Genomic DNA, 15000 nt, shown 5'->3' on the forward strand with positions numbered 1-15000 from the left:
ATGCAACACCAGCCCCTGCAGAAGATAACTCCCGCCAGAAGCCTCGCAATAGATTCTCTCTATTCAACAGGCGACGTAACCGCAGCTAGATGGACTTCTTTCTTGTAATCACTCAGACGTTCTCGTCCACTCTACCTGTTCCCCACATCATCTTTGCTGTACTCTTCTTCCCAGTCATCACCATCGTCATTACCATTAGTCTCACCCTTAGTGAATGTCACCACTGCCTGAAACAGGTTCGACCTTATGTAAGGGGATGTGACTTGCCGTGTCCCATCTTCCCACCACTTTGGGACAGTGTCTAAGAGTACCTTCTAGGAAATCCGTGTGGCTACATTTGACATTACATGAGCATCAGTTAACATGATAACTGCCACCTTGCTCTTACTGCAAATGTTCCAAGCAAATGAACTCTAGCAGATAAAGTGTGTGAGGGGAGGGTTCAGCAGGGTGCCTGCGAGAGACACCGTGTACCTCATCACATCTTACTCTCACACCCATTGCACACACATACCCAATCCCGGCCTTTATTGGTCCAACCTAGATCGTGACACCAAGTTTTATCATTGCCCCGTACCCCTCCTTCCCAGTGTAAAAAAAATGTGACCGAGACAACTTGGACAGTAGCTCTCCAGATCTGTCCAGTTGTTTTCTTAAATGTCCCAAAGTCCTACAAGCCAGTGACCTTGTATTTCTGCGGGCTCTGGGACGCCCACAAGCCACCTTTGTGATAACTTGTTCTTGTAGATAGCGATTACATTTTTGACCTTATTTAATGAACCGTAGTGTAAATATATTGTATTTGTTTAAAATTCTTCTCTTGTGAATAGGTCCATTCAGTTCTTTCCTCTGGAAAAGCTGTAGTGTATTAAGATGGAACAATAATTATCAGACAATAGCCCTTTATTTCTAAAATAGGCTATAAAAATTAAAAACTTATTGTTTATTCTTGTAATCAAATTGCCAGTTTGGTTTAATTGCCAAGAAATTAAACCGACCTACATCACACCATGACAAACACATTGCACTCTAAAATTTCAAGTAAACTTTTTATAAGTTCTGTTAGATGTGTAATATTGTTTAGCAATTATCCCATACAAATCCAATGAAGGAGACATAAATGCTGAACTATATATAATTGCATTGTACGAATATTCCTACTGCAAATTATATACAATGTATGAATGTATTTTTAAGTAATGTGACTTCTCAGAGGCCCGTTCTGTTGCATCAGCTGTTGATCGGAGATGTCATACCCTTTATCATGGCATCGCAGGACGAGCTGCAAATGCTGACCTCTGCGAGTGTCATTCGACAGGACATTGACTACCTTTGTACTTATCTAAAGTATATGATTTAAAAATATCACGCACAGACTACCATAGCACCTGCAGCCTCGCTCATCACACTCGGGTATTTACATAAGCCATTAGAATTTGTAATTTTTTTGAGAACCTTTAACTATCAGTAACATTTCATAGGCTACAAAACAGGAGGTAGCTATTATGACATGAAGGACGTGTGTGTATTTTAGCACATATCAGATAATTGGAATCAAAATGTATAGAAATGTGTAATTTATTTAAACTTTCAGTGTAGAAGCATATCAGAATATAGTATAAAAAAAAAAAAAAAAACATTGAAAGGCATTAACCACAAGGAAAATGTTAGTTGTTGCTTTATCCCTTTTGTTATGGGTGAGGACGGGGATCCCTTGCTGGGCACAGTTGCCCGCCGCCAGTCCGCTACGCCCCCGCATCAGCGGTACCAAACCTGTGTACAGTTTTATACTACGCCATATAACCTATGTTAATCTTATAAAATATACCAGTGATGTCGGTGGCATCCCAGACTGTGTTTACCCCCGCATTCTGTCCACAGTGGGTGGGGCTTAGCTCCAATGTTACTCCCGCCTGGATCAATAATCTGGGCTGTGCCAATAATCCAAGTCTGTGTACAGTGTCTTTGTAAATAAAATATGGTTACTCTATTGCTTAATATAGTGTTTTTTTTGTATATCCCTTTATTATTTTAACAATGATCCTTTACAAATCACCACAAAGAAGTGATAATTTCTTTTATTGGAATAATTACAAGAAATAACTTTGATATCACATGGAGCATAAAATATTCACCAAGAACAGTTAAGTTATTATGGACCTTACACACAGGGGTGTAGCCAGGATCAACAAAACGTTCTGATGTCCAAACATTTACACAGCATTCTAATTGGGATCTACTAGTTTTCTTTTGTGAATGTGTCTCCTTTGACAATCCTCCTAATATCATTATTCGCTTTCATTGTCATACTGAATAACATCTAAATTAATTATTAAAAGAAAATGCCATGCCTGGAAGACTGTCACTGGTCACAGAATATTAAACAAGATGCAAGAAAATATACAGTAATACATGTGATTTCAAAGTTATAAGATTCACCAAAGATTTTATTGATGTACAAAAGACTCAAAGTACTGAAAACAAAGGACATTCTATGAAGTGCATAACTGTCAGTGGCAACATTTCTGGACAGTAAGATGCTGGTCTTGATGCCATTAAATGCCCAGGAGTCAATCACATGTGACACAGCCTAACCAGAGACGTTTTTCACTACCTGTTGTAGTGGTAGGAGGAAAGCTATGGGTATCGGACAATATTGACAATATTGACCACGGAATCACCACAAGGTGATTCCGTGGGTCAAGGTCCCGGCCCGGTCTCTGATCAGGCCGGGACCTGGGGGGGTTGGTAAAATTTAATAGTAAACAATTTATTCACAAAACCTAACCACCTATCCAATGGTTGTTGATTGTGTTATGAATGACAGTAAAAATTTAAGTATAGAAGCAATATACTATGAATATAGTATACTATATACTATACTGAACTATGAAAAGTATGAATAATGCCCTTTAGAAATGGCATCTGAAAAGCAGCTAGAAACCCAGCAAAATTTTACTGTCTTGTATCTCCTAAAAACCAAGAAACATGTGTTGAATTACAGCCAGCAAGAGAATGTGAAGGGTTAAAAGACTTCAGGGCCATGACAGCAAATGATTCGACCATAATAACAATCATTAATGCATGAAAATTAACTGCCATGGTATGTATAAATTAGCACAAAGGTCTGCAATAAATCTCTAGGGAAGAGGTGGTACATATAGATATGACCAGGAGAAATAACCAACAGACTTCAACTCATCCACAGACATTAGAGGGATAAAAATGGCAGTGAAAAAGGTAACCCTTTGCAGGGGGCAAGGAAACAATATGAAGAGGCACATTGCAGACATGCACAGAAGTCTAAAAACAGGATATCTATGCAATCAAAATTTTTAAGAGATTGAGCAGGGCTTTCAATTTTGGCAGCAGTCAAGGAATGATACAAGTATGAATGGGGCTTTTGGAGGGACCAAAGAAAATATCACAGGTAATTCCGATGGTGACTGTTTTGTAAAAATAGAGTATTGATTTCTAAAAAAACAACTTTACTTTATCTGCTCCCCAGAAGGTATGTGACAAGACTGAGTAAGGACCTTGGAGGTAATGGACACTGGATAGCCAAAACAGCCGGGTGTTGAAGATCAATCCCAGGAGTCTTACTTTATCCTAATACTGTCCTAGTACATACATAGGTGGATTTTAATGGTGGATAGAAAATGACATGCCTTCCAGTAAAAGTAACACCACAATTTTTCTTTATAGAGCACTTGAAGCCATGATTTGTAGCCATCATGCTATCACAAGCTGTAGTCAGGGAAAAGGGAAAAATCATTACCACAACAACAAATACTTTATCAAAGTTGTTCCTCCTCTCTCTCCAGGTGGGAGTGAGGAGACTGACTATTAAGGGCAACCAGGAAAACGAGTAGTGGTTTAAACATCATGCAGAATGCCTTCACATTGGCAATATGAGGCAGAAAGAATAGTCCCAAGGGAGAACCTTAAACAGATGACTGGAGAGGAAGCATTAAAGAGTGACAATGTGCCATGAAGCCCAAAAAATGTAATTTGGCCTAAAAAAAAAAATACTGCATTTTATCTCCGGGCAATGTCACAAGCTTTTCATGAACTAAAAGATTTTCTATGGCAGAATTATTTGCTGGAAAGATTTAACGGATATAAACCTGTAAATCCATCAAAATCTTAGTTATGCTGCAATAATTGTAAAAGACAAATCGAGACAGGGGGCAATGATTACATTCTAAAAAATACATATATGGAACAAGTTATTCACACACTCGGACATACACTATATTCATAAGAGCTTGCAGACAATTGCTTAGGCTCATGGGGTAAAAATTCCCAGGCAAGATGTCAGTTTTTTTTCTTTTCTGTTTTTAATGGGAAGAACAACTGCTTTCAGCCAGGCCTTGGAAACAGATCCTGTACCTGAAATTTGGTTAAAAAAATCAACAGATTGTGCAAGGTATACACAGATGACAGAGCATCTTATAATGAATACGAGGGCCTGATGCCGTGGAGAAGTAAAGGGACAGAGATGACTGAAGCTCGGAAAGAGTGCAGAAATCATAGTAGTAGCACCAAGGCTACATGTGAAAGTAAACAGGGCAAGACAGTGCAGACTGTAATTCAGCTAGCATAAATTATAATATGAATAATGGACACAAATGACAATTTGAAGCCTGGGATTCAACAGCAGGTTTTCCCATTATGAAAGGTAAGAGGCAAGTGGGTACCAGTTCTTATACAGTTCATCACACGCTTTCTGGCCTCCTTGGAACTGTGACCAACTGAACAACCTGTTGTGTATGGATAAATAGCCCGTCATTCTAAAAACCTAGGGAAAAAATTAAACGGTATTTTGTTTGTACTTACCAACATAAGAAGTTCTTGTAGCAGCCACATTAGCTTCTGGCTGCCTTCAGCACCATGACCTACTTGACTCAGCCAGCAACACGTAACAAGCATCCTCGACTCGCCCTATTATGACACCATCATACCATTTCTAATGTCCAATGGCTGTAACCAAACTACATATATTAAATAAACATTAAAAACTACCATATTCTTTTAATTAATGTTGTCACCCAAAATTGTATGTTACATTCTGATCTGCTTATGAAGCTAAAATTATTGTTGATGGTGCATAGTTATTCAGATGGTACAGATGGATATGAATGGTGTTGGGTTGAAGTGGAAATTTATGGTGATGAGGTAATTTCCCATGTTTAAGTGTTTGTACCACTCTAACAGTTCATTATCAACACTTTACACCTTAGCTTTACTTGCTATCTTTCTATTATGTATTTATCACTTTCACTTCTAGAAAAATAGTCAAAGATGGTAGAATTAGTCTTAGTAATGTCTGAAAGCACAGTCTTGTTTACGTCATGTTCAGTGCAAACAACACTACTCAGGTTTCCAGTCTCCACCTTCTTAATTAATTACACCTTCTCAAATGTCAGCACTGACTTCGTTAAATGAGAAAAATTAAAAAAAAAAAAAAAAAAAAAAACTTGCATATGATTAGTATTAGCCTATTTATCACTATATCTTTTGGAATCCGTAGTTACCTTGGGGTTATGCAGAACCCCAGTTGAGAAACACTGATCTAGAGCCTAAATAGCTAAACTACACAATACTTTAAGCAAATTCATACAAACCATCTAATACTAGTTAAGAAAATAATAAGAGAGACATCAACCTTCTTACCTTGACAAGTTCAGTTTCATTAACATACACTTCTTTTCCAAGGCCTAACCTATGTACTGTATTATGAAACTTCCTTCATTATACATGAATTTTATTCACACTTTACATTTATTTATTTACAATAAAAAATGTACAGCAATATTAGTTCAAGAATAAATCATACAATCATATAAATACCTCTGCAAATGATTTTACCAATCTCTTAAGGTAAATAACTTCGGTACAGTATATATAAACATTTACAATTCCCATAATTTTATCCTGTATCTCTAGTAGTCTATGAAAATGCCACACTATACATGTCCTTTAACCCCTCATATGGCAGTGTACATCGTATCGTGTGTGTGGTTCGTACGGGGTCAACCCCAATACCTCATGACACTTTTCATTACACAAATTTAGGAAAATATTGGTTTTTGGCTCTAAATACTGTTCAGTATTTATAATTACCAAAATTTGATCCCTGGCTATTATTACCTAATAAAATTATATATCTATTTAATATACATAAAAATAATTAGAAAAATTTTGAAATATGTGAAATTAATCGCAAAATTTTAATCACATTATAGTATTAAGTTTGACACCATCCCCCCCCCCCCCTTCAATCATCTATATTTTTATATTTTCTCTGAATCCTACAACAAAAAGAAAACAAAATTAAGGTGTAACTCTTTATCCAAATTCAAGGGGCTGATATTGATATCAGTATTTAAATAATTTCAATGAGTCTAGAAGCATATGGAATTTTGTTTAATAAATGGCAAAGATAAATCTTCAAAATAATAACAATACTGCACAAGAAAACAAATTATTTTATATAAAAAAAAAAGTTGAAGCCCCACAATTAAGAGAACTGCACCCACTAAAGGGTTAAAGCTACAATCATAATTAAATTAGCAAAAAATAACTGAAAGCCATCTTTTGCCTAATAAAAATTTAAAGCTACTATCACTCGTACTCTGATGAAAATACCATCATTAACTCTTAAACAACAACTGTCATTCTCAAATGATTAACCTATAGTGTTCCTGTTATTTGTTGACAATTTAGTGTGCCTCTTAATATTCAAAGTACCTTAATATTACCACTTTGTTGTCATTTGACACTAAAGACCTCTGGCAATCATTTATCATATTGGGAAAAAATTCTGGAAGCCTTAGGTACCTTACTGGGTATTATTAAAATAATTGGTACCATTTCAGATGCATCGCCATCCATTGACTGACATTTAGCACAACAATACTGACGTTATGCAAAATTCCAAGGACTTTATGAACAAGAGATTTATTTATGGTAAGAAATCTATTACAAATAATTTACTGGAAAAAATCTTTTTAGGATATAAAGTCAACATTTCTTCACCTCACTATAGCCTAATTAAATTATAATTTTTCCCAACATCAGAAATAAATAATTTATGATACACAAAGGAGCAATAATTTATATTTTTTATGTGCTCTTGGAAATGGACTTAAAACAGCATACTGTTTGAGGGTTAAAACTACAATTAAAACACTAGTATTCTACGAGATTCTAATAACCCGACCCAAACGCAAAACAGAAAGAATACATAGTCCTTTCCTTTCACTTTTGATTCCTCTGTTCAAGCCGACCTCACTCGTTATGGCACAGCCATTTTACTGACATATAAAGACAGCTTTGAAACAAGTTTTATAACTGAGAAAATGAGATAATGAGGAAATATAGAAGACATGTGATAGGATCAAACCTGTGGCCATAAACTCCTCAGGCACACACACTACCAAGCATATTCCCTAATGTATGTGCATGGGAAGTCCAGGATGCGGGATCAATCCCATTGTACGACTTCAATATTTTCTCATAAATGTACATATAATATTCTACATATTGTGCAAAGTGAGGTAAGTTTTAAAGAGAAGAGGTAATGACATGAAACTTTCCAGCCTTGTTTTGGTAAGTACGTCAAGTATGCCGTATACACGAGCAAGGCGTCAAGACGAATGTGGAACACCTGAAAGTTGCACTTAATAAAATTCTTCTCACTGCACTTGAGTTAACAAAAATAAAAATTAGATAAATGTAATTACTAAGTAACAAATTTGAATACAAATTATTCTAAAACACATGCAAACTTTGTTCCTTAGCAGTTAGATATACGAGAGATTATATAAATATAAATAATAATTACACAATTTTAGAGTAATTTCTGCAACAAGCATAAGAATTACATTTTCTGAATTATATGCATATGCTGTTGATACTAATACTATACTTAAATACTTCTACTACTATACTTAAATACTACTACTAGTCACTAAACTACTACTACCATCACCATTACTATTACCACTACTACTACTACCACCACTACTGTTCCCCCATAACACATTGCAAATGTGAGCGTACATTACTGATACATACATTTCAATTATCCATACTTTTCGATGGCCTTTCTTATAGCTGCAGCTACCTGCCATGGGTCATGCGGGCGATACACAACCTGAAAAGAAATTACATTTAATATTTAAAAATTATGTTTATTATTAGAATACAGTTTTACGTTATTATTAGATTACAGTGTATTATGTTTACTATTAGAATAGTATGTATAATATTAGATATTATGTTTACTATTAGAATACATTATTATGTTTCTTATCAGCATATTTATAAACTACCATTCAAGGAGATTTTGTCTTGGCTAATTTTTTTTTTTAATCATACTGCCAGCTCAGAGGAGCTGGTAATGTTTCCCTAGCACGTATCTCTACCATCAATACACATTTTTATATACCATATAGGGTCCTGCAACACAGTGGTCTGTGCCCCTGACTCACAAAGGAGGGACCTGGGTTCAATCCCCAGGCAGGACACAAATGCAAGGGCACGTTTCCTTTCTCCTGATGCCGCTATTCACCTAGCAGTAAAATAGATACCCAGGAGTTAGGCAATTGATGTGGATAGTATCCTGCATAAGGCGGCCTAGGGAGACCTCAATATGCATACGTACAGGCTTCCTGTCCCAGACATGGGGGAATTACGAGTACATAATATGAAAATACTATAGAGAAGCAGAACACATTGCCAAGACATGCATAATATTTGAAATTAAATCTACAAGTTTAATAGATTAAATAATAAATGACACTCAAATTGATAGCAGAACAGAAAAGAAATTCCAAGCCCTACACACAAAGATGGAATATGCAGTGGTTGTATGATGTCCATATCTTAAGAAGCACATTAACTGGAAGAGATGCAAAGACATGCAACTAAATGACTTCTGAAACTGAATGACAAGAACTACAAGGAGAGGTTAGAGGCATTAAAGATGCCAAAGCTAGGAGACAAAAGAAAAAAAAGAGGCGACATAATCACTACATACAAATTAGTAACAGGAATCAACAAAATTGATAAAGAATTCTTGAGATCTGAACTTCAAAAACAAGAGGTCACAGATTTAAGGTGACTAAACAAGGCTGCCTCAAAAATATTAGAAAATTCACTTTAGCAAACAGTGGTAGACGGTTGAAACACGTTAAATGAGAATGTAGTGGCGATCAAAACCATCAGTAGTTTGAAAGTGTTATATATATTATTATATTATATTATTATGAGTGCTGGGAGGATGGAACACTATGCAGGTGATGAGTCACAATAACATGGCTGAAGAATGTTGACCAGACCACACACTAGAAGGTGAAGGGACGATGACATTCCAGTCCATCCTGGACCATTCTCAAGTCAATTGTGAATGGTCCAATCGACTTAAGAATGGTCGAGGACGGACCGAAACGTCGTCATCCCTTCACCTACTTGTGTGTGGTCTGGTCAACATGGGACACTATGACTGTAGCTCTCATCCTGTAACTACACTTAGGCAATTACACTGAGGTAATTGTAATAATCAGCAGCACTATAAGCTACCCTAGATCTGGAGTTTACCCAAAATGAAGATGTAGAGAACTTAAAGTCTGAGATACCACTAGGAGTCAGTAACCACTGCATTATTGTGTTTGATTATACTGCTCAACTGAAAGAGTTTGAAAAAAAATCAAGGAGAGAAATAATACAGAAGAGGGGACTACAGGAGGGTTAGTAACTTTCTGCAGGAGGTTCATTGGGAGACTAAAATGGAAAGATAGTCAGCAAATAAGATGATGGAATGCAACACAGAAATGGGAATGAAGCAACGGAACATGGATCAGCAACAGCATGGACCACCACCACTACCACACAACAAATCCTTCACATTACCAACAATACGACAATAGATTAGGTGTCAAATGCTCTACAGAAGTTGTCACACAAATGTCAAACATTCACACCTGTCTCAAAAACTATTTAGTTTACCTGAAAAATTTCCAAAGAACTGTAATCTGCTCGTAATGAAGAGCAATGTCCTCTGGATACTAGACGGGCTACAGCTGGGATCCGACCTTTGGAGGCTTGTTCGGATGTCCCCAGTGCAGGCCATGCTCCTCCCAACCTACAAAATATAATTTTTTGGTGGCAATTGTTGCTGTTTTTTAAAGATGCTTAATATGTGTACTATATAATGGAAATATATGCATGTGGTATATAACAGCACAAATTTTTCTCCATATGTTCATTACGCATTGTTCCTTTCAAGACTTAAGGGGTAGCATACACGGCATTACAGAGCATATTTCTCAAGCATCTTAACCACTATCTCCATGTTCTTATACATTGAAAACTTAAATGGTAACATATAAAGTATATTACCTAAGATTTTCAACAACTATCTTAATATTTGTATGTTCGAAATCTTAATGGGTATGAAGTACATTATCCAAGTTTTTCAAGCACTATCTCCACATTCTCATGCAATAAAATACAGAACATTTGATAAAGAATTTACCTCATTCTGTCTGGATTGCACTTATTAAATAAATATAAAATGAAGAACAAGTTCAGGGATGCAAGTTCAATCCCATCCAATAGCTTCTGAATTGTCTCAAAGATATATTTTGTTGTGCAGAGTAAGGTAATTATCAGAAAAAAGCACTACAGTATATAGCACTTAGAAGGGACACAAGGACAAAAACCTGGGATAGAACGGAAGGACGGAACAGTGCCCAACAACTTGTGCAAGAAAACGAAGTTCCCAGACTGTAACCAAAGTACTAAAACCCATAAACAATATACTTTATTATAAGAGCCAAAAACTCACACATACCAAGGCTAACAATTTGATTGAGAATTTCTTAAGGTTTTCACAAGAAAATTTGACCCAACCCATTAACACTTGTGCGTGCCGATAATGCCAAAATGAGTCATCTGTACTCCGACAGTAAGCATTCCAATGACACTAAAATGCATCATCAACTGCTATGCATAGATATTTGTATATTCATTACCATTATAATCTACTGTATTATAAACACACTTATGCATCTATTCTTCAGAGAATTCATTTGTGAACATTTTGACACCAAATTTATAGTTATGGCCCAACAAATAACTTTGAAAACATCAAATGATTGTAAACATTTTTCACATCTCTGAGAACCCATGTGCGGCCCAGGGAGCCCAGAATGATTACGGTCGGAAACACACCAAGAGGTTGGACCACTTGGTAATATGAGATTCAGAACTGCCATGAATGCTGTATATACAAACCCAATAAGCATCATTGTGGTCCTCACCACTTCAATCATTTAGGCAATAGGAATATCAAAACATAAAAGGAAAATCTTACGATTTACAAAGTTGTTGAAAAGTATCATGGTAGGCCTGGACAGTGTAGTAAATGAGGCGATAAAAATCATCTCCTGGATAATCACTTAGGAACATCACCTCCAGATCAGCTTTCCCAGTCTGAGGGTAAAGATGAAAAATTAGTGCAATAGCAAAAATAATTGTTATGAAGTATATAATGTATGCCATATTCCAAACAATCACACACACACTCACTCCTCCTAGCACAACTCATACAAATCTCTCAAACTTTCCATGCAGCTCATATTCTACTTGCAAGCACAGAGTATTACTTACACTTACTCCAAATAACATGCAGATTGCCTCTGTAACCATACAGTACCTCTAGACTTGCACAGGCCTACCAAACACCAGGACCACAATATCGTGGCCTCAGAGAAGTGAGAGGAGCATGGGGATTGAAAGTCAGCCTTGTAACTGACTAAAACCACCCATAAGGCTCACATAAAACAAAAAATGCATCTTGATTAAAGAAAAAAAAATGGAAATAAAAGAAGTGGTAGTTTGCCAGCCTGGTTCATTTACACTGTTTTTAAGTTTATTTTCTACTACAGACGTGATCATTCATTTATACAGTACAAACTAGCAAATATACATTTTCCATTTTCTCCTGTCCTCCATGGACATGGTTGAAGATCTGTTAGACATCATAGAGTGTACTGAGTGATTGAGCACTACAACCACAGGTGGTTGTAGTGATTTTATGTCTATGCATGTATGGCTCTGTTACCTTTTAAAAATGAGTCTTGAGGCTGCAGATGTGAGAAATGAGCTAGATGTGGTTAAAAAAAATTTGCAGACATGTTCATTTGGTAGTTGTTAATTATATTATAGGTTGAAATGAAAAGTTTGCTAAGTGAGTAAGCCTATAGGGTGTGGGAAAAGCATTCTAGAGGCATCTCCAGTTGCAACCATCACTCACTGCAGTGAATTTGTGATAGTCCCATATAGTTCGTTGAATCAAGGTGGTACTGTACTGTATTGTATTTACATGCACAAAATCACACATTTTCCTTACAAAACCACTTGAACATCACTTGTAAATACGTTTACAATGAAATGTACTAATACTGTTTCCCACAAAATATTCTCATAAACAGATGCATCTTATATGCCGGGAAGGGTGTTGTAGTACAACTGGCTTCATTCTCGACTCACAATCAGGAATCCTGGGTTCAATTCCTGGATGGAGCAAGAATGGTTGGGCACATTTCCTGTCACCTAGCAATAAATAGATGTCCGGGAGTTAGGCAACTGTTGTGGGGTTGTATCCTGAGAAACTTTGGGGAAACTTAACAGACCAGAAGTACAGTACAGTATGTATACAGTATACTGTATACACACAGGTTTCATGTCCCAGACAAAATGAATCAAATATGCTAAGTGCCGTGTAGTGTAACGGAAGAATTGAGCTGTCACTTACTAGTGTTGCAATAGCTGCTGCATCTCCATACTCCACCACCAGTCCCAATGCAGCGTGAACATCCAGCACGGCACTGAAGTAGTTTTCTCCTTTAGCAAGGAAATAGCGCTGAGAAGCCAAACGAAGTAGTTCCATGAAGCCATAATAGTGGTCAGGAGCCAGCATCATGTGGACATGAGGATGGATCTGAGAGGCTCCTGCATGGAACAATGTATCCCAGGCAAGGTTGGGATAGCTGTGAAAGACGTTTTTATATTCTGGATTTTTTTTAAAGCCATAAATAATGCTAATAATGCTACTTGAGGAACAAGTTACAGTTGTTTAAAATTTGTTGTTATAAGAACAATTTCAGTTTGAAATGACCAAGTGGTTATTAAACTTAACTCTGTATTTACTATATAGTGGTGCCTCGATTAACGAATTTAATCAGTTCCGGCACCGAGCTAGTCATGTGAAACGATCGTCTTCGTGAAACAACAACAACACTGTCGTCGGAGGTGTCCGAGAACCAGCGGGAACGCTAGGAAGCACCATGTGGTTTGCTCGTTAATCGAGACAAATTTTCTGCAAGTGGCTGGCTCGTTACTCAAAATGGTCGTAACTGGAGTCGCTCGTCACTCGAGGTTCCACTGTATATATAATCAGTTATGATGTGCATAATATCAAATACATCACTCTATATAAAGAAAATTTGGGAACGTCTGAGAAGCCTTTTATAATAAAAAGATGTACTGTACAAATCTTTTAAGTCATTTGTACAAAGGGGATACTAATCCAGGCTGTTATATCACACTGCTGCAATAGATTCTCTGGCATGGATAATAAATAATGTATTAGTAGCCAATGACTGCAACTAAGAAAATTGATAAACTATGAGAAATATTGTATACTGTAACCATACATTTGTCAGCATTAAACTATATCTGCTAATCTTTAGTCTTTGAAAACCTATTGAAATCAGCTTGTGGCAACATTGAGTCTCCTTAATTATTTTTCCGCCCTATTTTTCAATCGACTAATATTAGCTTTTTATTTATGCATATCCAATATTTACCTTTGGGAGCATTTGCAAAAGTAGCTCATTCAATTCTTACAAACAAAGCCAATGTGCAGAATTATTTAGCAAATGTGTCAAGCAAACCTGTTTGGCCTATATACCTTGGGATTCTATAACTGAGTACAAGAAAGTAAAATCTTGTACTTTCAACAATTTAAATTACAGTAAAGACTGACAATTTAAATTATCACACTGCAGAGCAAAGTTAAATTTGCGAACACAATTTCATCATGAAAAACTTACATGTAGTGCACATCCTTCTTGCTCACGTCGTTCAACCATGTAGTGGCTTCTTGAAAGAACTTGACAAGCAAGTCCCTAGACAGATTAGTTGGATGATGCAAATGCCTTGTAATCACCATACTGTGCCATGCCTCCACTTTGAAAGTATTTGTCATGCGTACTGTATCTTTTGACGTGTGCCTATATGTATTTGAGTATACAGTATATATATATTAGTACATGTTTAATATTAGAGACAAATTTTAGAATGTAAACATTTAATTAGTTCTACTTTAGCCCTTAAACAGCCACCAATGAGACATTTTTATTTTAAAAATTCTTTCTGGCTACAATGAACAAAAATCCAGCATTGAATGCAATGAAGTACCCCTTTCTAGGGAGTATCTTGATAGCTTCCATCAGTGTGAGTGTGTCTCTCAAGATTCTCCCACAGCTGACTTGAATGGCTCATTGCAGTGCACAGTGCACTGATCTTCGTGCACAAGCCTCTCTCTCTTAACCCTGGATAGTGACCTGGCATGTTGGGTATCTCCAGAATGCCCACTTAACCAGGAACACTTTTATAATACGGAGGCCGCCGTATGTCCAGGCTGGAAGTAGATACAGGGAGTTAAGCATACTTGCCACTCCAAAGGGTCAGTGAGTACATCGGTGGGAGCGCGAGAGCAGAAGGGAGATGCCAGCGACCGTCTGACCTCTGGGGTCAACCGGCGCGATGGTGAATAACAGCTATAACGTGGTCGTGACGTGTTCATGATGTCACTCCTGCTACTGCTCATCAAACGAGCTAATATGATTGGTTCCCGCCCATTTGAGGCAATGCTATTGGTCAAATTGTAACTCTCTGTGCTGGGTGCCACAAGATGCCCGGCAG

At 36.9% G+C, this 15000-nt stretch overlaps 2 protein-coding genes across 12 annotated transcripts in view; one reads left to right on the forward strand and one right to left on the reverse strand.

Annotated features, from left to right (window-relative positions):
- Positions 1 to 1998, forward strand: part of LOC123759625 (uncharacterized) — an 84069-nt gene extending 82071 nt beyond the window's left edge. The window contains exon 3 of the mRNA XM_045744760.2: positions 1 to 1998. This exon is cut by the window's left edge and continues 75 nt beyond it. Within this exon, the coding sequence (XP_045600716.2) occupies positions 1 to 89 (89 nt within the window). The 3' untranslated portion in view covers positions 90 to 1998.
- The window catches only part of LOC123759626 (uncharacterized), a 53889-nt gene that overhangs the window by 22411 nt on the left and 16478 nt on the right, over positions 1 to 15000 (reverse strand). For 5 of the 11 annotated variants that reach the window (XR_011225558.1, XR_011225559.1, XR_011225552.1 and 2 more), the window contains exons 7-12: positions 14127 to 14306; positions 12827 to 13061; positions 11384 to 11502; positions 10015 to 10150; positions 8083 to 8161; positions 4840 to 4982 (exon numbers count right to left, since the gene is read on the reverse strand). Coding sequence is in view for 2 of the 11 variants with exons in the window: in XM_069316926.1 (XP_069173027.1) it covers positions 8090 to 8161; positions 10015 to 10150; positions 11384 to 11502; positions 12827 to 13061; positions 14127 to 14306 (742 nt within the window). In the remaining 9 variants the exon portion in view is untranslated. Of the gene's footprint in view, positions 1 to 2434; positions 4393 to 4839; positions 4995 to 5750; positions 8162 to 10014; positions 10151 to 11383; positions 11503 to 12826; positions 13062 to 14126; positions 14307 to 15000 lie in introns of those variants that run through there. The other 6 variants (XR_011225561.1, XR_011225560.1, XR_011225556.1 and 3 more) reach the window with 6 other exon arrangements.

This window comes from Procambarus clarkii, chromosome 8 (genome assembly GCF_040958095.1).
Source record: "Procambarus clarkii isolate CNS0578487 chromosome 8, FALCON_Pclarkii_2.0, whole genome shotgun sequence".
In the NCBI taxonomy this organism is placed as follows: domain Eukaryota; kingdom Metazoa; phylum Arthropoda; class Malacostraca; order Decapoda; family Cambaridae; genus Procambarus; species Procambarus clarkii.